At 38.1% G+C, this 23,514-nt stretch overlaps 1 protein-coding gene across 1 annotated transcript in view; it reads right to left on the bottom strand.

Moving 5' to 3' along the window:
* Nucleotides 1–23,184, bottom strand: part of HCN1 (hyperpolarization activated cyclic nucleotide gated potassium channel 1) — a 436,789-nt gene extending 413,605 nt beyond the window's left edge. Inside the window, exon 1 of the mRNA XM_043887787.1 lies at nucleotides 22,651–23,184. Coding sequence (XP_043743722.1) covers nucleotides 22,651–23,057 — 407 coding nt within the window. The 5' untranslated portion in view covers nucleotides 23,058–23,184. The remainder of the gene's footprint in view (nucleotides 1–22,650) is intronic.
* Nucleotides 23,185–23,514: the final 330 nt, after the last annotated feature.

The following is a 23,514-nucleotide window of genomic DNA, read 5'->3' as shown; positions in this document are numbered from 1 at the left end:
ATTAGATAAAAAAATATAAGTACAAAAATAGGATAAAGTCACATCAGTATTCATACACTTAAGTCTCAACATCATTAGTAATGGTTGATGTCAGAGACATTCTGTGTTAATGGGAAAGAGGCTCAAGAGTAAAAAGGGAAAATGCTGTTGAAAAAGACACATTATTCATAGTTCATGACTTGCCCAGACTCTGCCATGTTGGTCCCAAAATAGACCAAGACAAATAGCTCTCTACTGCAGTTGCATGTGTGGTTCTATGCTTCACATATTTTATAAAACATGCATGTGCATGAAAGTGAAAGTGTGAGGATCTTAACATGACTGGACTTGATGAACACAAGCTCTACTCCCAGAAGATGTGTTTCTTGAGGTATCACTTTATTTCAAACTCTCATATATTAATACATTTAGTTACTTAACTTTTTCCAGTATAATCTGCTTATTATCAGGAATATTAGTCAGATTGTCTATGAAATCTTCAGAAAAACCACCACATTCTTTTAATCTTTTATTTTGTATTGCAGTATAGCCAATTAACAATCTTGTATTAAGTTCTGGTGGACAGCAAAAGAATTTCGTCATACATATACATGTATCTATTCTCCCCCACACTCCCCGCCTACCCAGGCTGCCACATAACATAATAATACACATCTTATCATTACATAAAGAGTAACAGGGGTAAAACTTGCTCTAGAAAAACACAGAAACACAAGCAAGTCTATATAAACCTATATAGTTTTATTCACCAACCAGATACATTAGAAGTCATTAAATAAAGTAAAACCATAACTGTACTATTAAAATATTTTTGGTATCTGTTTCTCAATAAGAGAGAAGAATTTTAACATGTTTGCAGTTAAGATATGTTTGGATTACATTTTAGAACAAGACATTCAGGTTATTCAGATAAATGGTAGGAGAGAGAACAAAACTAAAAAAAAGGTGGAAGACATAAATGCTCCGGAAGGAATTTGAAAAAAAAAAAAAAAAGAGGAAAGAATAGAATGGCTAAAATAACCAGAAAATGCATGGAGTCTCAAGATAATGAAATATGAATTATAAATAAATTCTAAGAGAATGCAGAGTAAAGGAATGGTCATTTATGTGTTGAAAGATTTGTGGGAAATCTGAACCTTGAATGACAGTATATTCAAATATTTTCCTGGTAGCTCAGGAAAGAATCTGCCTGCAATTTAGGAGACCCAGGTTCGATCCCTGGGTCAGGAATATTCCCCTGGAGAAGGAAATGACAACCCACTCCAGTATCCTTGCCTAGAAAATGCTATGGACAGAGAAGCCTGGCGGGCTACAGTCCATGTGGTCACAAGAGTTGGACACAACCTAGGGACAAAAACACCACCACTAGAGGAAAAAATGGGCAAGGGCTGTAATGACACATTACAAAAGAAATAAATATGCAGCGTGAGACTTAAGAGGTACTTAAAATATTAGCTATCAACTTTTTTATCTTATCTATCCAAATAATACTGGTGGAAAATAACTCAAAATATTACCAGCAGTTATTTCTTTACATGTCATTTATTGGGCTTTTAGTTCTATCCTCATCTACACCTGAAACTACTGGTTTACCTCACTAATTCCCTATCTGTCTTCGAATTCTAAGCTCAGTTGTCACATTTTCATGAAGGCTTTTCCTAACCCTCTGGATTAGACTAAACCCTTTGCTCTATACTTTCACATATTACCCTGTAGTTTGTTACAGTGATCATCTCAACTCATTCAATGCAAGTCTTTCACACAAGATTGTGAGCTCAGAAAAGGCAAGTGTGATGTCTCCTTCTTCAATGCTCTATCCTGGGTCTAGCTTAGTGGCTGGCACATTCTAGGTGATTAGCAAATCAGTATAAAGTGAACAGCAGAGCTGTGGGGTTTCAGAGCATTTCTCCAGAGCCCTGCTTCTTGAATTTCACTGCCTGTCTGTCTCTGGTTTATTATATCTCGTTTAACTCAGCACTATTTTTCTGCCTAACTGCAAAGAATAGATAACTAGATAAGTTGTCTATTTAGCTTTTAATTTTGATTTTGTCCTTAGACACATGTTAAATAGTTGGGAAAATGTGAAAAAAAATAGAGAGACATGAAAGACCATTCTATGTATGCTGAGCAAGAAGCAAAATGTAGTAGGCACAACATGATATTAGTTTTGAAGACAGAAGTGGAGTCACACTAAAAGCCAATGGATGAGTCACAATAGAAAAATAAGGGAGGAGAAGAACATGACTGGGGGTAGTGGTAGGCATACGCAGGAGATATTTAGGAGGTAGAATAAGTAAGGCATGGTGAGTCATGCGTGTATGTGTGTATACATGCCGAGATGCACACCCATGCACCAGAGGCTGAGTGCCAGGGAAGAACAAGTAGGAGCTCAGAATAATAATGAGATTCAGGGTTAAGCATGACTGTTAATCCTCCATCCATAAGGAAACTTAAGTTGAAGAACGCTTTTGGACAACAGGTCAAAAGTAACATAATAAACCAAAGAGGCAGTTGGGTATGTGGTCTGATGCTATGGAATACACTCTGGGCTGGACTACATCAAGAGAATCATTAGCATATAGGCAGTGGTAGTTCAGAACAGGGCAATGGGTTACATTTCCCAAGGAAAACACGTACAGAGAGGAGAGAAGGAGCTTTGAAGCTAGACCTTTAGACTCAGTAACATTTAAGCTAAGGGTGAAAGAGCTAGAGCCTGACAGGGACCTGCAGAAGCAAGGGGCAGAGATGGAGGAAGACAATCAGAGGGGAGAAGGGTCAGAGAAGTCAAGGAGTGTCAAGTGCCAATAAGGGCTGAAGTTAAATGAGGGCTGGGAAGTGTTTACTAGATTTAGAAACAAGGAGGTTAAATGACATTTACAAGATTTGCTATTTGGTTGTTGGTTGGTTTTGTCAGCACACTGCTCAAATGGAAGGCCAGGTAATGCAGGGTCAAGTAATGATAAACAAGCGGGAGACAGTGAATATAAATCAACGCCTATAAAAGTCTGCAAAGGTAAGTGGTAAACTACGTGTCTGCTTTGTTTTGCGTTGTTTAAAGTGGTACATCAAGGGTTTGTTTTGTTTTGTGTTGTTGAAAGTGCTTTGAACACGTTTCTTACAGACAGATAATCTAAATTTACTTAGGGAGGACAAATGATGAAACCTATTTTTGAATATCCATTATTACCCATGAAATTCTGATCTTGATGACTGGTGATAATATCACATCTCATTTTTTCAAAAATTTTAAATTACTTATATTTTTAAGCAGATAAGCTTCAGAAGGATTTTTTTCCTAATTCTCCAGTAACTCTCTTTTTAGTTCTAATTCTGTCAGGGATTTAGTTTCTCAGGTTACTGCTATAGCTCTTCAGGAAGTAATGGTGAGTTATGAAAGAACTGTTTTTGGAAACCATGACTCCATTAGGTGGACTACCCTGTCAATCAGACTTCAGGAAACCTGAAGAAATCATTTCAGACATATAGGAGGACTATGCATGCATATGTGCTAAATCGCTGCAGTCATGTCCAAGTCTGTGTGACACCATGGACTGTAGCCTGCCAGGTTCCTCTGCCCACGGGATTCTCCAGACAAGGATACCGGAGTAGACTGCCGTGCCCTCCTCCCTCCAGATGCAGGGATCGAACCCGTGTCTCTCACATCTCCTGCATTGACACTCAGGTTCTTTACTACCAGCACCACCTGGGAAGCCCACAGCAGGACTATGGTTCAGGGGAATTTCTGGGGAATCTGTCACCTAAAACCTTACACACTGCTCCTTGCCTTTATTAGTTGCCTTTTTTCAGTAGATTCAAAGCCTAATAAAAACCCTCCTAGATTTTCCCAAACAATTGCAGTCCATTATTATTCTAATGAACTCCAATTTGTAAGCTATCTAATAAATAACATTTATATGGTGGTAGACTGTAATCTAATGGCAAACATTGACCTTTTAGTGTAATAACTATATCTCTTCAAGAGTATCTGTAACTAAAGTTTTATAGCTTCTTTCTATTTCCAAATACCTCTCAATGCCTTCATTATTAGTATAGCTCTTTGTGGCTATTTCCACTTGAATAGTCTATTCGGTTTGGTATATAAGCACTATCATTTAAAAGAAGGCAAATAAATATAATGAAAGGAAATTAGAAGTATTTTAGGAAGTAGAATTGATTTCACATGTTGTTATATTTTCTGGAGTATTAAACTTAAGTAGAGTCGAAAGAATCATTATAGTTTTATTTCAATTTTATTTGCCTGCCTGGATAAGAACATTTCAATTTTCAAGATTTATCCTTAACTCTTTACTGTCAAATATTTAGCTTTTTAGAAAAATAAATGAGCATCTGAAATAATTAGGTACTGACACATAGGATCTAATTCAACATGATGAACTAGAAATGAAGCTCTCAGAAAACTGCAGCCAATCTTTGGCTAAAGGGGCACATTTCCCACTCAAGACTATCTGCTAAATAACTAAGATTCTTATAGCCAGAAAAAGAATATATAAATTCTAACAGTACATTTTTTATATAATGTCAGAGAAAAAGACTGAATCACTGGATCAGGATATGACTGAATTCCTCCGGGACAAAAGAGGACAAATTCCTCTGGGTTAATATCCTGAGCTCTCACACAGATCCTTAGGTTCAAATCCCAGCTTCTCCATTTAGAAACTGACCACTTACCCTCTCCCTAATCTGGTTTTCTAAGCTCTAGAATGACACAAATAGTACCTGTTGGGCTGTTCTAAGGACTCAGTGAGATAATATATATAAAGATGTTTACAACTGTGGCCCACAATTTTACTAGGCAGGTAAGTCTGCATTTTGACCATCATTCATAGAAAAAAACTCTTTTTCCATATGTGACCAGTTAAAACATTTCAACAATAATCTCACCTCCACTAAGTTAACATAGAAAGAACAGTGGCAGATAATGCTTAATTTCTTGATTTACTCTGGACATTTAAGTCAACATAATAGCATGCTTTGTGAAGAAAACAATGGATGGTATTTCTAGGCACACAGATTGCATACTTTGTGAACTTTATTCTAATTCAGATAAAGTAGAGGTCTAGTTATTTGATTGTGGTGCTAGAGAAGACTCTTGAGAGCCCCTTGGACTGCAAGAAGATCAAACCAGTCAATTCTAAATGAAATCAACCCAGAAGATTCATTGGAAGGACTGTTGCTGAAGCTTCAATACTTTGGCCACTTGTTGAGAAGAGCTGACTCATGATGAGGGGAAGGATTGGCGGCAAAAAGAGAAGGGGGCAGCACAGGATGAGATGGTTAGACGGGATCACCAACTCAGTGGACATGAATTTGAGCAAACTCTGGGAGATGGGAGACAGTAGAGGACAGAGGAGCCTGGTGTGCTGCAGTCCACGTGGTTGCTAAGAGTCAGACATGACATAGTGATTGAACAACAAACTTACTGATTATGAAAAGAATTTGAGGCTGTGTGAGTATTCAGCTTGTTTAAATACTTGATAAGAGAAATAAAATGTATAAAACTACAAAATTATATATTTAAAACATCACAGTGATGTTTCTAGGAAGAAGTCCTATTTTCAAACATTACTGGCTTCTAAGTATTACCTTATTTAATTGTATTTCCTAGTCATGAAACGTTTATTTCATTGTGCTTGTGGCATCCTGGCACTGATTTAAGGAGACATTTTGGTCATTACTATCTCTTGCTGTTTGCCTACAGTGAACTCTCACATAATTAGGGCTGAATACACTGCACTTTTAAAATTAAACCAAGCCTCTGGGAAAGAATCATGGAAATAGATGGTTAAAGGACACCCAGGCAATTAACAAGCATGATAAAGTTAAAAATTGAAGATAGGAAAGTAGGTTAAGAGCTTTTCTCTCTCTTTCCAACATGATTTGTTAATACAGAAGGATAGCCAATAGCTTTATTTTCACACAGGAAAGAGATACAGAGGCAGTCCACAGTCAATAAATAAACTCCTTTGCTACATTCCAAATGGATTTTTCTCTCTTTTAAGCACACAGTTCTGAAATAATTCTTGACTTGCCTGACTTTTAAGACAAACCTGAAAATACGTTATGCTTTTTGGATACAACAGTGTAACAATGAACTAATAAAGATTTAATTGTTACAAATTTGAGAGGATTTTACCTCTCAAGCAGGTAAGCACCAGGGTAATTGCTTTTACAGGAAAAAAAAAAAAAAATATATATATATATATATATACATGCAAAACTACTGATTATTTGTAATGGCTTACCAAAAAGAAATCTGAGAAATAAATAGTGAAAAAATTCTAAAATTTAGTTGATGATTAAATATTATGGCATTAAAGCATCATGATTTTCTCCACTGGTATATTATTTTATACAATTTTCCTACTGGCATTCTTTCCTCCCATTAAAATTACATCCTTATGTATACACTGTCTTTTTACTAGACAAAAAGCCTCTCAAAGGCTATGACTTAGCGTCATTCTTTTTTGCATCTAGAATAATTAATAGTCCTTGAAAACATACTCAGCTTTCAATAAATCTTTACTGTGTGAGCTCATGTGTTTTAGAAAAACCACTATAATTTATATATTTGTACCTTTATAATATTAACAGGATAACAAAAGAAAGTGAAAGGAAATTTAATATTTATCACACATGGGCTATGTGTCAGGCATTTTTCACATATTATTATCATAACATTCATAAGGGTATAGATATTATTTTCTTGAATTTTGTAGATTAGTTTCAAAGAGGTTGAATATCTCCTCAAATCAAGTTAAAAGGTTCTGACTTTTCTGACATTACGTCTGGGTCATTTTCTTACCATAAAGTTGCATCCCATTGCTTTGCCTTAGCATTATTAGGATTTTGTTGCAAACACAAAACAGGTCTGTGAGTAAAACAGAGAGATAAACAGTAAGAGTCGACTTCTTTTCATTATATCCTGACCTTTCTTTTTGAAAATTAAGACCTCTTACCTTTTTTCCTTTCACTCTTTATTATAAAACAAAACAGATATAGAAAACTGGAGAAAACAGTGACTTGCATAAGCCAAAAACCTTGAAATCACCATCCAGGACATGAAATAAAACTTTTCTACCCACCCAAGAAGCTCATCCATCCATGTTCACGGTCCCAATCACAGGCCCCTCCCACCCTCCAAAATAACAGCTCTGCTTCACTTGTTGCTTCCTTAAATATATCTATAATTTCATCACAACTGTACATGCCTAGACTGTATACTTTGCTCTGCCCAAGCCTCCATTTCCAGAATGTCTCTTAATTTAGAAATTCCCCTCCATCCCGTTCTTATTACAGACCTGTCAGTTCTCCAACACTGGATTTTGCTGATGACATGCTCCAGGTGAAAGTTCAGCACCTTCCCCCACCCTTTGTATTTGATACCTACTGATACAACATCTAGATGTATTCACTGAATGGTCTAAATGTATCATTAGCTTTTCATGTATTAGCATTAATGATTTTATAAGGACAATCTTTTCCTCCTCTACTATTTGGTTATACATTGGTTCAGATAACTGAGGAAAAGCAGGGTCAGTGTTTGATTCTTCCCTTTTATTCACTTAGGTTTCAAGGTAATGAATCGGGCCCCTCTGAGTTTCAGTAGGTAATGATTTCTTATATTATTATGAACTTAAATTTAAACATCTAATAAGCTTGAATTCATTGAAATTCTTATGCTTTCTGAAGCCCATCTGGCTTCTGCAAGCTGACTCTTAAATACTTTTTTTATATTATCCTGGTTCTCTTTGACAACTTCTCTACTATCTGAGGTTTTCAGTTGTTCCAGGCCCTTAACCTACATTTCCTGCCCCAAACCTGGGACATCATTTATCCTCTTCAAATGACTGCAGACTTCCTGCTACTGGATTTTGCAAATCTCATCTGAGTTTCAGCAGCTCTTCAAGCAAATACTTGGGGGTTATATGGAAGGGACGCCTGCTCTCAGGTCTACCAAATGACCTTGCTTCCCATTACTTGCTTCCTTTGACCTACATGGAGGTTCACGAAACACCGATCTTGCAGCTGTCACACAGGTCAGTCCCAATTACTTATCTTTTAGGTTCATGGGGACAGTTTTGCTATGAAAGTTGTCAGAGGTTTTTTTCATTTCACTCTCTATCTGCAAAAACCAAACTACCAGTGTCTTCTAAGATTCAGGTTCCTTTTCTGTCTCAAAATTATGTCAACTTCAATCTTCTTGTATCAAGATCTATGATCTCCTTTCCATTAACTATATAAGAACCAATTTAACAGTGTTTTATCAGAAATTTTTGCTTGAATTTTTGTTTTTTGTCAAACACAAAAAAGTATCTACTTAGCACAGAGTTAAAATTCAAAATTAATCCTCTTTCAAAACATTGACTCAAGGCTTCCCTGGTGGCTCAGTGGGAAAGAGTCTGCCTGTCAATGCCAAAACATTGACTCAACCTTTATTAGGTATACCTATAGATAGTACTAATTTTCCACCTCTGTACTACTGGGCTTGAAATGAAATGCTTACTACTGTTATACCAAGCAGTACAATTTGGCAAAAGCAAAAATGAAAAGAAAAATGATATAAGTAAATGTGCCATTCTTCCTTAATATCACTGCCCAGAGAGATGCATTTTCAAATCTATTTCAATGAAGAGAACATTGATTCCAAAGGCAATGACATTTAAATAGTTGTATAAGCCTGTGAAACAAGAGCTATCCCCAAAGTTCCACAATATATATTCCCAAAATTCTTTTAAACAACATAAAAACAAGCATTACAGCAAACAGAATTAATACAAGTATGTATTATATTAAGTGACATAAAATCTTATTTCTAAATATATGTTTCTGTGTATCAGATTGAGATATCCACACTAAATTAAAATAGTCAGTTTTTTGTAGCAAATATTGGGGAAAATACCATTTGGTTGTTGGAAATTAAGTACAAAAACTAAAACTAAGCATAGTGTTCCTAGAATTTCTTCATTCGTTCATATTTATTAAGCATGTACTTTGTGTCACACACACATGTATCCTGAGACTAAAATGGTTAAAACAATAAAAAACCCTCATCCTAAGTGAGGCTTAAATTATAGATGAGGGTTGATAATAAAATGAAGCAAACAAAACATTTAGCATAAATAAATTATGTGAAGTACTATGAAGAAAAGGCAAGTCAGAGATATAGAGAAAAAACTGATAATAAGGGGTATAGAATAGAATTGAAATTTTACTCAGGTATATTTGTTTATAATTTTCTATTATTATGAAAAATATTTATAGGAATCATTCTTATATGCATGTATTCACATGTATCATTTTTTTTAATAAAATAACATGCTGGCCTATAAGTTTTCAAAAACTTTTTATATAGTGTCAAACTGACATTTAGAAAAGTTGCAACAATTTACATGGTCTTTGGAGCCATATGCTGGAAATCTCTCCCCCGAAGCAACATTAGTAATTAATTTACTAATATTTTTTAGGAACTCTGATTTATTTTTACCTTTAATAAAGTTAAACCTATTTGGATTTAATTTTGCTATAAACTGGTCACAATGGATTTTACTCAATTATTTCTGTCAATTAATAGTATTTATTGTAAAACTCATTTTTTATATATAGTTTATATTTTTGGCTTTCATAGGCACTGATTTTTCTATTAACTATCCTCAGAGTTGCTAATATATAGGATAGTTTATATTTTTGGCTTTCATAGGCACTGATTTTTCTATTAACTATCCTCAGAGTTGCTAATATATAGGAAAGTTACTGACATTTTAAAATATATTTGTCTTATAATAAGTTCTCAGTGAATTGTGAAGTTAATTCTATCACTTACCAGTTGGTTCTTTAAGCTCTATAAGGCAGATAAACATATCTGCAAAAAAAATAATTTACCCTCTTCTCACCCCAAATATAATTCTGTGCCTGATTATACTGACTGACCCAACAACATAATGATCTTTGCTCAATCCCTGTGGACAAGGTGTGTGCGTGGTAAGTCACTCAGTTGTGTCCGACTCTTTACAACCTTATGGACTGTAGCCCTCCAGACCCCTCTATCCATGGGATTCTCCAGGCAAGAATACTGGAGTGGGTTGCCATGCCCTCCTCCGGGGGATCTTCCCAACCCAGGGATCAAACAGTGTCTCTTACGTCTCCTGCATTGGCAGACGGGTTCTTCAACAAAAGCGCCACATCTAGCCTCAAAATTAACTAACTTGGCTGATGGAATTCTGTCCCTCTCAAGGCAAATTTTTCTAACTGTAGCTCTAACAACTAAATGTCCAAGCAGAACTCTATCTCCCTGTGTCTTCCATGCATTGTTCCTAGTATCATACATCTGTGTTAAAATATTAAATAGTTTAAGAAGTCTTAACTTGGAGTCCAAAAATAAATGTGCTTGAAGGGAACCAAAAACTTCTTAAAATTACAGACAAAAATTTTGAGAATACATGTACTTTTCCAGGCAGAGAATCCACAGATTTCATTTGATTCTTAAAGTATTCTCTGAGCCTGAAATTTAAGTGTCACTAACATAAATGGTTAGTCAAGGGACAATTAATATAAACAGTAATTAATTTCATAGAATTTGGAGGTTATTTATATTATTCAATATGTGTACAACCATAACTAGGTAATTGCTATTCTATATCTCTGCTATATTATATACTTTAAAAATGCATCTAAATCCTGGACAATATGTTTCTAATCTTCATCCTAATTCACTTACATAATTTTCCAAGACAAATACCAAATTTTATGCTCAGAACAAAAACCTTAAAAAAAAAACTATTTAAACAGTTAATTACTCTTCTACAGAAAAAAGGAATACTCATTCTCCCAATAAGTATACTCATATAACCCTCAATAGTCATTTTCTCAATCTCCGCTCATGTCTCTCAAACAATCAAGATTGCATAATTTTTAATAAAATATACTCTTTTGAAAAAATAATAAGGCTAACACATTCTGCAAGGGCAATAAATGACATCTGTTGAAAAATGATGTAAAAAAAGATTTTTTCTTAAACTATATTTCTAAATAACCATTTTTCACAGACTATTTAATTTGACAATAAATAATAAATATAGTGACAGGGATTAAGAGATGCAAACTTCCAATTACAAAATAAATAAGTCATGAGGATATAACATACAACATGGGGAATATAACTAATAATATTGCAATAAATTTGTATAGTGACAGATGATAACTAGACTAATCATAATGAGCATTTTATAATGAATAAATATATTGGCTCATTATATGGTACACCTGAAACTAATATAACATTGTACATCAATTATACTCCAAAGGAAAATAATTGACAATTTAAAAGAAAAATGAAAGAATTTAGCAAGTTATGAACCATCTTATTTGGCTCATAGATAACATTTAAATGATTTGAAATAAGGCCCCAAATGGTTTATGCCATTTTCTGATGAAAATAAAGATTAATGGGAAGTATACAACTCAATGCCATTAAAATTTTCCCCAAAAGCTATTTCTAAAGTCTTCAACACTGTAGCATTCTATAGTAACTTAGAAGATAATACTATTATATCTAGAAAATTTTTCGGATAGAAGCTGTATTAGAAGTTATCCAATGCTCATTGTCTCATGAGTGAACTTAAGTCACAGAGCACACACAAAAACTGCCACCGCACATCACGGTTTCTGCTGCCCAGTCTCCCCTGAAGATAAAAAGAAAGCAGAACAGCACATCATTTACACGGCCCTCCCTTCACAGACACATCCACTGGGGGAATTTTGAAGACTGACAAGCATATAGTTCACGCTTCTTAATTCCGTTTCAATTTGACTTTCATAATAGCTAACACAGAGCGTTAAGAAGCAGAGGATACTACAACTAAGCACCACATAGCTGTGCTTCGTCATCAGTCGTCCGACTCTTTGCAACCCCGTGGACCGCGGCCCACCAGCTCCTCTGTCCGTGGGGATTCTCCAGGCAGGAACACTGAAGTCGAGTGCCATTCCCTTCTCCAGGGGATCTTCCCAACCGGGCGAATGAACCCAGGTCCCCGCATTGCAGGCAGATTCTTTACATTCTGAGCCACTACATCTAGACACTATATAGTCATGACACAAAAATACGTATCTTTCCAACAACCCAATACTTTCCCCTCATTTTTATAACTAAGGAAACTGAGGCCCAGATACTGAGGTGGTGGAATTCGGATTCTAACCCTAACAGGCTGGCTCCAGAATCTGTGTTCTTAACAAAACTATGTCACCTCAAAACATACCCATAATCTTTTTTTAACAACTAAAACAGTATTAAAGGATTATAAAACGATTATAAACTCCATTCTTTTCACTCTGCACACCCACTTCCTTAATTCAAACATCCTAATTGTTTCTTCCGACATTAAATTAAAAAAGACATTAAATTTAAAAAAAGAAACTGATACATCAACTTTAAACCCTGCTCATTTTCAATCATACAGCTTTTTTAGAACACCCAACCTTCATCTACCTTTCTCTTTCCTTCCAGAATAACAGGACCATAATCTTTGTGTAAATCATCCTTATTTACTTTACAATGGCCAGGTAACTGTTATTCATTGCTGATCCAAGTAATGTAATTTTTTTGTTTTCCTTTTAAATTCATGGCTATCCACTCGCGTATTCTTGCCTGGAGAACCCATGGACAGACAGAGGAGCCTAGTGGGCTACAGCCCATGGGATAGCAAAGAGCAGGACACGACTGAGCAGCTAACACTTTCTTCCTGGAGTTGATAAAGGTCTTTTGTTTATTTGCTTGTATTAAGTGCCTGCTAAGTCCCTTCAGTTGTGTCCTACTCTTTGTGAACTGTAGCCCACCTGGCTCCTCTGTCCATGGAATTCTCCAGGCAAGAATACTGGACCGGTTGTCATGCTCTCCTCCTGGTGATCTTCTGGATACAGGGATCAAACCCGTGTCTCTCGTGTCTCCTGCATTGGCAGAGGGGTTCGTATTCAACATACCCAGCAAGTATTCCTGTGACGGTCATAGATACCTTGTTCCAAAGGATCTGCCTAGTAACATTACTTTTCAAATGCTGATTACCGTTTTTCTCTCCCCTGAAAGCGTTTGTCCAGGGCCCTCTGCTTTCTGGCCCCTGTTTAGATGGGTGTCCTTCAAGACCACCCAGTTACTCAGAACTCCTGGGACTTTCTTTCAAGGTTCTTCTCTGTCAGATTCCATATCCCGTCTTTTGTCTTCACACTATTTGATGTGATTCTTTTGCTGGAGCACATCATTCAGTAACTTTGTAAGAAAGGATACATGGGTGATTAACATTAGAGTTCTTGAATTCTGATTGGTTTTATTAAATCTTCCTATTAGGAAGGGTTTAGAATTTTTTAGAGGTCACTTTCTCTCACAATTTTGTAGACTTTATCACACTATCAGATAGCTTACAGTATTTTCTCACTTCTTGAGAAATACTATGTTTGTAACTTTCTCTTTGGAAAGATTTAGGGTTTTGTTTTTCGTTGTTGCTTTTTTTCTTTTTTTCTCTGATTCAGAGGAGTTCTGAGGTATGTGACGACCCTTGGTGGGGTCTTTTCCTTTCATGGTGCTGAGCACCCTGAGAGTTTCTCAGAAATGCTATTTCACATCCTGCTACCTGGAAAATTTTATTTAAAATGTCTCTGTTAATTCCATATGCCCATTTTCACTCTGTGTTTTCATCCTGCAACTCCTTTATAAGTTATTTTTGTATTTATACAAAAATATAAACTTTATATTTTAACTTTATATTATAAACTTTATTTTTGCTTATATTATCTATTCTCTCTTTTTCTTTTGGCCCAATTATGAGGGGTTTGCTAGACTTTATGTGCCAACTTATTACATCCTGGCTATTCTCTTCATAGCATATTGTTCTTACTGTACAGATGAAATACCCTGCTGAAGATATGATTTTTAGAGTATTTTAAAATAATGTTGAGTTTTCCCTTATCCCAAATGCTTCTCTGATCTTGGGACTTTCTTTTGCTGTTTGACTTAGTTTTTCTATTTTATAATGAAGATGTTTCTCAAAAGTCTCATAATCTTTTTCTTCTAGATCATATTAGATGATTTAGTACCAAAATATACATACAGTCTGACTCTGTATACAAATGTAAGGCTTTCTGCAAGGTTATTAGGTAATAAAGAAGAAATTTTACTGGAAGACCGTGAAGTGTCTTCCATGAAGGTAATTTTCCTGTTTCCTGCCTGGGGAGAAGTAACCAAGCCTGACACAGCCTTCTATATTAGGATGAACAGTTCTGCATTCACCAAGGAGACCCTTAATTAATCCTCCTGGTTTCAGAATGATTTTCCTGGAAACTATTTCTTAACTGGTCCCTTCATGTCCTGAACACTTCTGGAGTTCAGTGGTGAAGGACTGGGTAAGTGTTAACAGAGTAACTTCATTAGCTTTCTTTCTATTTCCCAGAATGTTTCCAGATCCCTTGTTCTCTGCTTTCTCCTTTTTATTCTAGTTGTCTGTGTTCATTTGTGTTTTTTTCATATTATTTTGAGATGGTTTTAAGAATGAGGGAGAATAAATGGTTAGCTTTAACATAATGTTTTCCTGAAGATGTGGAGAATTATTTATACTGGCAGCCTTGTTTCTTTGTGGTAAAAGAGCTGGAGTGACAGAATCAAGATTCCAAAGCAGGACTTCCCTGGTGGTCCAGGGGCTAAGACTCTGCATTTCCATTTCAGTATGGGTTCTATCCCTGTTCAGGGAACTAAGAATCCACATGTCATGCAGTCAAAAAAAAAAAAAGACAACATACTTGCTGAAAAATAAAGGTTATTAAAAAAAAAAAAAAAAGATTCCAGAGAGCTAAACTTCTGGCCCAGTTCTCATCATCCATCCATGTCACCAGGTTCATGGTGCTTAACCTCCTTCAGTTTCATTTAGTCCTCTCTAAACTGGGCAGGAAAAGGTAACGGCTGGGACATGTACCTACAGGTGCTAGCAGGGAAAGGATGCCAAATATTGCTGTAGGAAAAGAAAGAGATTTCTTTAACTGGATTCATTAATGGAAAGAATAAATGTGACACACCCTGGTTGGAGTGTGCATTCATTCAAAAAAAAATTTTTTTATAAACTGGGCCAGAAATTTCCCTTCTAAGACAAACAGAAATACATCTCTGCACACACACACACAAAAACTACAATAGCATTCATACCAGCAGTAATCATAAAGACCAAAAACAAAGGTATCCATCAACTGATGAATCAACAAAATTTGGTGGACGTGTCTGTGTGTTGTTTGCTCAGCCGTGTCTGACTCTTTGCAATCCCATGCACTGTAGCCCACCAGGCTCCTCTGTCCATAGGGATTCTCCGTGCAAGAATACTGGAGTGGGTAGCCATTTCCTTCTCCAGGAGACCTCCTGCACTGCAGGCAGATTCTTCCCCATCTGAGCCACCAGGGAAATCCAAAATTTGGTATATCCATACCAAAATAAGGAACTGAAATATGCTATAGCACAGATAAAACATGAAAACATTATGCTAAGAAACCAGTAACAAAACATTATATATTGTATGATTCCATTGATACAAGATTTCCAGAATAAGAAAAAAAAAAATCTATAGAGGCAGAAGGTAGATTAGTGGTTGGATAGAGCTGTGTGGGGGGAGGAAGGGAGGGGAAGAAGAGAATTGAGTGCTAATGGATACAGCATTCCTTCTTAGAGTGATAAAAATTTTCTAGAATTGATTGTGGTAATGGCTGCACAATTCTGTGAACATATTAGAAACATCCAATCATTCCCTTTAAATGAATGAATTGTATTGTAGATAAATACTATCTCAAAAACTTGTTAAAAACTAAAGCATCTGAGAAAGCTTAGCAGGAAAAATGTCTATTATGTACATTCTTATGGCATGAGGAGTATAAAATGGAATAATACTGATGACATGAGGGAGCTTAAATTCTAGTAGAAAAAGATACATGAAGTATAAATTCTGATGAAACAAAAAGCCCAGATAGAAAAAGAAAGTGGAAGGGGGAGGTGTTGAAGGTGATCATAGTGATTAAACTGAAATCCACATGAGGAGGAGAAACTAGTTATAATGCAGAATGACAAAGTGAAAAGAGAATTTCAGGCAACGGGGTTAAATGTCACATCAAAATCTGTGGCAGGAGAGAACTCAGCTGGTTCTGGGAGCTGAAAACTTACCCAGGTGGCTGAGGACATGAGGGAGCGAATGTTGTGTGACGAGGTTGCCCAGATAAATTGAAATTATGCAAGTCTTGTAGCTCGTTTGTCAAATATATTCAAGAGTAATGGAAAGCCCTCAAAGGATTTTAAGTAGTGTGATAACTTCATTAGACATAAGATAACATGGCATAAGATCATTCTTGCCACTCCACATACTCTGTGACGAATAGAATGGAGGACAATTCTGACTTTCTGTCCTAAAACTGCCTGTGACTATCTAAACAAGAACATCAACACTGGTGTACCCACGTCACTTAACATTTTAAGAAGAGTCTTAGTTGGTAGCAGTATTACTTGATAAGATCAGTATGTACAGAATATAATGAAGACTAATGGACAAAGATGTTCGCTGCAGCACTGCTGATAATAGTGAAATACTTGAAAGAAACCTGAACATACAAAATTTGTAAACAGTTGCTAACTCTACGTGTGTGTGATTAGCCTTACTTCTTTTTTCAATTAATTTTTATTGGAGTATAGTTGCTTTACAACATTGAGGTAGTTTCTGCAGTACAGCAAAACGAATCAGCTGTATGTACACATAAATCCATTCTATTTTAGATTTAATTAGCCTTACTTCTTTAGAGCTATAACATCTTGAAAAGAAAAACAAGTCTATGTAAATAAGATTGTTAAATTGTAAATCTGAGGCATGCATAATTTTGATACTTTAACTGAGTGGTCGTTATTAAATGAAACATAATATTACCAGGAACTTAACGAATAAACTTGAAAAGGGTCATGAAATCAATTTTTATCACTCATACTTGGGTGAGGTGTGTCTGATAAATGAGTATTTATCAGATGTGCTTATATACAAATGTCCCTTGAACAGTTTCTCTCTTGCTTGTTTATGCGGGCACGTGCACGCACACACACACAGAATTAACACAGCCAGGAGGTTTATTTTGCAAAAACATAGAAAACTCCAAGTGAACCAAGGAGCATCACCATTTTCCCCTGATTTTTCTCTTGTGGGAAAATAATGCTAACTTGTACATCAAGATGCCTTCTCACACACACAAAAATTAATTTTGGAAGAAAAGTACTTAGTGAAAGTATAAATAGTTTTTTATCCTAGTGCATGCAGACTTTTTCTTCATCACCACTAACTCTCCTCCTAAAATATATTGTGTCAGCCTAATTCATAGCTTGCTACTTCTTTACCCAAAATGATGAAATGAAAATTTGTCACAGACCCTGAACTTGTTCAGTACTCTTCCTGCAGTACTGATGGTCTACCATAATTTTGCATTATACCTATAAGAAAATCTATTTGGAAGTCTTCATCTTAAATCCAATTTTTGTCTCCAAGTGAGGAAGTAAACGGGCTCAGCAGGTAAAGAATCCATCTGCAATGCAGGAGCTGCAGGAGACACAGGTTTAATCCCTGAGTTGGGAAGATCCCCTGGCAACACAGGCCAGTATTCTTCCTTGGAAAAAAAATCCCATTGGCAAAGGAGCCAGGCAGGCTACAGACCATGGGGTTGCCAAGAGTCAGAGAGGACTGAGGGACTAAGCATGAGTGAGCACAAGTGAATAATCTGCTAAACATAAGAAATACACTTGGGATGGCAAAAAGACCACACCCAAACCACAGATTTACCTTGCTAGCCTCATACTCACTTGGGGACACAGGTTCATTGAGTGGAATAATGCAAAATTACAAATACTATTTAAATTGTTTTCTGATGTTGGTGTTGTTTTGGTTTGTGGTTTTTGATCAAGCAGATATAGTCTAAATTCTGTTAAATGAGCCTATCCTAACAATGGTCAGTAATATATAGTTCCAATGCATTTGAAATTCTTTCATTATTATTCAAGATGCAAGTTCATCAATCCAAGCCCACATAATAAAATGTGAGTTGGTAAAAGTGCTTCTGTCTGACACTCAATTTACATAATAAACCCCAAAAGTAGGTTTAAAGGCAAAGTTGCTTGGGAAAAAATGGAAAATATCTTGTAATATTTTAATAGTATAATCACTATATCTATTAAATGCAATTAAATAGTGATCTACTTAGCAAAATTTAAAGTTTTGTAACTTACATGTATACTAAGAAAATGGTAACTGAATAAATTCATACCTCCACATTTTTTCAAATAGTTTTGCTATAACTGGGCTGAACAGTTGCTAGAGCCACTATGAAGAACTTAATTGAATTCATAAGGTAGAAAACCGTTCACCTAACAGAGGAAAAAAATAAATTCTTATGGTTAATTTTGGCTGTATTGATACAGAAAGCAAATAAAAGGAGCATTGCTGGGGAAAATACAGTGCATTCTGCACAAAGATAACATAACAGTAGGCTAATTAGTCCTTAAACCCCAGAAGGTTGAATTGTTTTCCTGGGAGGAGCTCCTAGAAACAAGCAGTCTCTCTCTGACTAACTGTTATACAGAGGAAGCCTCCCTTCCCTAAAGAACACATCCGTGACCTCTGACATCAGCTGTGGATGCAGCCTGAGGCAGAGAGGCAAAGCCAGATATGGCAATACCTTCAGGAAGTGACTCGGTCTCTAGAGTCCTTGTGTACTTACCACACAATAAGCTTTTCACAGTTGTTCACACTAATTGATGAAGTGGAAGAAATAATGAGTCAAGATAGAAAATCTCCTCCCTTACCAGAGGCAAGATGTTTCCTGGCAGTATATATGGAATGGAGCATTATTTTTTTAAAAAGGCACTTATGTAAGCATGATCCAACAAAATAATGTCAGAATTCTTGAACTGGCAAATAATCTGTCGATAAATTCTTCTAAGGCAAATTACTCACGTAATAGCAACCATCCACAAGAGTCCCCTAGCTATTCTTTCAATGCATTTGAATGATTATATCATAAATGGACTGGCTATGAAATGACAATGCTTGCCCAGTATCACTTTTGTATTAAGTGAATGAAAAGTAAAGTTTTAGCTAATAAATATACAATCACTGTTAGTAACCTCAAAATCATGTTTAACCTTCAAATTATTTGTGTATGTGTGCTATTCACATGAAACTCAAGAAGACTGAAACCAAGTCCTCATTACACAAAAATCAGTGTGATTTTATTTTTTAACCATGTTTTCCCTAGTTTGGGTGAAGTTAGGGTGATTCTATACCATGGTATAAACAAAAACATACTTTTTTTTTTTTAACTGAATTCTGTAGCTCCCACCCAGTTATTTCCAACAGTATTGACGGTATTTGAGTCCTCTGTAGTCCCTGAAGGTTTCTAACATCATCCTCCCCTGAGAAGAAAGGGAAATACACTGCATCTGCCCTACTTACACCGAGGCAGAGAAAACTACTCGCCAGACACGGCAACAGCACTCCTGGGCCCAGGCGGGTGAGAGCGCCTGGAGGAGCTGGCTCTCTGGAGCCTCAGTGGGGGAGCCCAGCCCCGCAGCCTGAAGGAAGAAGGGAGCCTGCCCTGGAAATCAATCGTCCTGGTCAGGGACTAGATCACCAGCTGCAGTGTCTGAGTCCTGACATGCCCTGGAGTGCGGGCTCACGCTACACTCAGCAATGTGGGCTGACCAAAGAACAGACTGACGAAACTTCCCTGGATCTGCCAAGGCTTAGGATGGTGAAGGGGGTTAAAAAAAAAACAAAAAACAAACTGGCATCTCCCCCATTTCTGGCATCTCCCCCATTCTCCGCAGAAAAGTATTCTTAAGTCTCACTTTCTCAGTCACTAAATGACCACTGAACTTAACTTTGGTATTGTACGAAACACAGCAAAGCGCTTCCCTTAAAGTGTCTTCATCAGGAAAGGGTCTGAGGTGAACCGCTCACGACTATAACATTTCTATATTTTGTTGATTATTCCCACACTGCTTTTCCTTTAGAAAAAGAAAAATGCCAACAGAATTATGCTTTTTTTATTTTTGCTTTTTTCATTACAGTATCCTGACATGTTACATATTTTTAAGAAATCTTATATTGGTAGTGAGACGATATAAAGACATCAATGAAATAATAATGATTTAAAATATGCAAGCAAGTATTTACATTCCTTCCTTAGTTTGTTGTTTTATTGATAAGACCAGTGTATATAGTAATTGTGAGTTTTAAAATCTATTTTTTTCAGATTTCTTCCAGTTAAAAATCTAAATTATAATATTTACCTCTACCATTTTCTTTTTCCAGGTATGCAAGGGAAAAATCAAATATTCCAAACTGTTCCACAGTAGTTGGTTTAGAGTATTAACTCACTTTTTAATTATCTCTCATTTCTTTTAAATGCATGATAAAGTCAAACTATCATCTGATTTCCATTTCTTCCTCCTGTTTAGTAACAAATTTATTTTGTTTGTTTTAAAGAGATACCCTGTCTCATATGACTTACTTAGGAAAATGTGGAGAATCTCTAATTTCATGAACTTCATTCATTCAAAAGATTTTGGCACACTATGCCAATTCCTGAAAGGTGGCCCTATGTTTTTTACCTAATAAATAAGTTTAGTTATATGCCACCATTTTGAAAAAGTATACTCTCTTTTCACACTGCTTGAGAAATAAAAGTGTCATAAGTAGCCATTTAATTGAGTGTAAAATTAAACAAACAGAATGTAGCATTTTATTTGCAAGCAGATATTGAACTACATATATTTCTGGAAAGACCATGCTTAGTTTTGTTATTAAGACTAAAGGCAGTTTCTGTAACATTCTTTCATGAAGAAAAAACAATATGGGTTGAAATACATTTCCACTGAAGACTGAGGTAGAAACAGTATTCTACATCTGATTTCAACTTAAAATTCTAAAGAATATGACAATGTTATATACCTTAGAATAAGGCCATTCACAGTTTGCTTCTATAAGTATTAGCCTACTGAAGGAAATATGTTTGATTATTTAGTAGATTACTTTAATGTGAACATTTTTTCAATCAAACTCTTAATTTTCCATACACTATAAATGTTGTTATGTTTTATAAGTCCTCCTTTGGAATTTGTTATGTGTTTTTCCATATAAGAACCTTAACATTCCACACTTCCTAAAGTACATTCATCCTATGCATAAATAAGATGGTTACTTATTTCTGAGAATGTATGTATTTTTACGTATATCTCAGAGAAGGTGAAGACAGTTGCTCCAAGGCTTTGTGCGGCATAAGTGTGTGTTTTCCACTAAATGTCATTCAGAACTCTGGACAGCTCCCATCAAGGCGTGGAGCTGAAGGCAACTGTCCCTTAGTTTCTACAAGCAACTCAAAGTAATGCTGCTTTTTATTGCTGTATTTGTTTGCTATTTAACAGCCGCCTATTAAAATTGCTTAGTTTACACCACATTCTTTTTCTTCTTTTTCTTTTCCGAACGATTTCAGCAGTAAATGGATACATACATACATACATACATACATATCTACATACATAAATGCCATTCCTGGCTTTTGCTTACTGGGTTTTGTTGTTTTTTAATTAAAAGCTCAGCCTTCCTCAGGCGCTAATATAACGTGACCGCAGGGTGTTCGTACACTAATAAGAGGATCTACTTCACGACCTTCATTTGATAATCTCTAAACAGCTTATAACCCAGTGAAAACTTGGGCGACAAATAAGATCAGGAAACCTCTTAACGTTAATTCACCGAAGCAGAGTTTCCCTGACAGCTGACAGCTCTCCTGCCCTTGTTCCCCGAGTTGGGAAACAGGAAACAGATTTTGGAAATAGACTAGTAGCCAAGGTCAAGAAAGGGTGCCCCTCTGTTTCAGGAAGGGGGCTCTGCAAACGCCCCCTGTCTCCTTTTCGGGAACTCAAGGCTTCCTGCCAGGTTCCGGCCCCACCAGGCAGCGCCAGCTCCACTGAAATCTCAAGTCAGGGGCCATCCAAGCGCAAATTACCCTTCCTCCGCCTGCCAGCCACTCTCCTGAAGAAAGGCATAAGCGGATGAAAAACAGATTAACACCCCCTACGGGCGAGAGAGGCTGGACCGGCCAGGACCCGTGAGTCTCGGGTCGCCTCATCCTCTCCCCAAACTCAGGAGCGCCTTTTGCCCCTTCGGGACGGACCCACTTCTTGGGGGAACAGCGCGAGGGAAGGTGGCACCCCCAACGACTTTCTGGCCACTTTCTTACACTCTCATCTCTCCGAAGTGAAAGTTTCCCTGCACAACTTAGCATCCTCTCATCCGGGGGTCACCATGGCCTTCTTCCTCGATCTGGCCCCAAAGTTCCCGAGGCAAAGGAGGAGAACCTTCCCCGGGGTTCCCCGGGCAACAGGAACTCATCAGTCAACCCCCTCCTGGGTGGAAACTAGTAGCAGAGTCGAGCCTGCCGCCCGGGTAGAAGCCACGGCGGCTCCTCCCGCGGCCGGCCAGGCGCCCCTCCCCGCCAGTCCCGGGGCGACCCCTCCCAGGAGCCGGGAGCGCGAAGGAGGGCGCGCCCGGAAGGGAGGGTGGGGCGGCGAGCGCGAGTCCTCACCTGAAATCACTGTAAGGGTGGATAATCCAGAAGCCTGCAGTTTTAACCCTTTCCTGCTCCTTCTCCACCGCCTTCTGGCTCCCGAACATGCGGAGGGAGAATTTGTTGACCCCGGGCTGCAGCATGGAGGTGAACTGCCGCTGCATGAAGCCGTACTGCCGCCGGGGCCCCTCGGCGTCCTCGAAGCCCCCGGCAGATTCCTCGCCGCCGCCGCCGCCGCCGTCCACCTTGAAGCACACGGAGTTGCCTTGCTCCTTCGCGCCGGTCCCGCCGCCCCCCGGCGGGGTGCCCAGGCGCTTCTCGGCCGCGGCCGGCCCCGCGCCCGTCGCGGGCGCCTTGGTGGGGAAGACGCTGTTGCCATCGTCCCGGCTGTTGGACGAGGAGTTGGGCTTGCCGCCTCCTTCCATGCCCGGGGGACGCGGCCGGCGACGGCGCGGGCTCCAGACTCGCCGGCCGCCCGGCGCCGGAGACACGAGGCGGAGGGGGCAGGGGCCCGATCCGGCGGCCGCCGAGCCCGGCTGCCCGTCGCGGCGGCGGCGGCGGCGGCGGCGCCTTCTGCTTCCCGCCCGCGCCGCTGCTCGCTGCGCGCCTCGCTCCCGCCGCCGCCGCTGCCCTGAGTGGCTGCGCTCCGGGCTCCGGCGCGGCTGGTGCTCAGGCTGAGGCTGCCCGCGCGAGGCGAGGCTCGGCTCAGCCCTCGCACGCCAGCGCCTCCCCTCGGCTGCCCTCTGCTGGCCGGAGAGGGACTCTACCCGCCTGCACGCGACACGCTGTCGCTCCGCTCTCGCTCCACTTCTGCCCAGCGTGACATTGAACTCGGGAGCCCTGGGAGACATTCACTTGTACATGTTGTGAGAGACTCGGCGT

Source organism: Cervus elaphus, chromosome 25 (genome assembly GCF_910594005.1).
Source record: "Cervus elaphus chromosome 25, mCerEla1.1, whole genome shotgun sequence".
Classification (NCBI taxonomy): Eukaryota; Metazoa; Chordata; class Mammalia; order Artiodactyla; family Cervidae; genus Cervus; species Cervus elaphus.
This window is presented reverse-complemented; position numbering and strand designations above follow the sequence as displayed.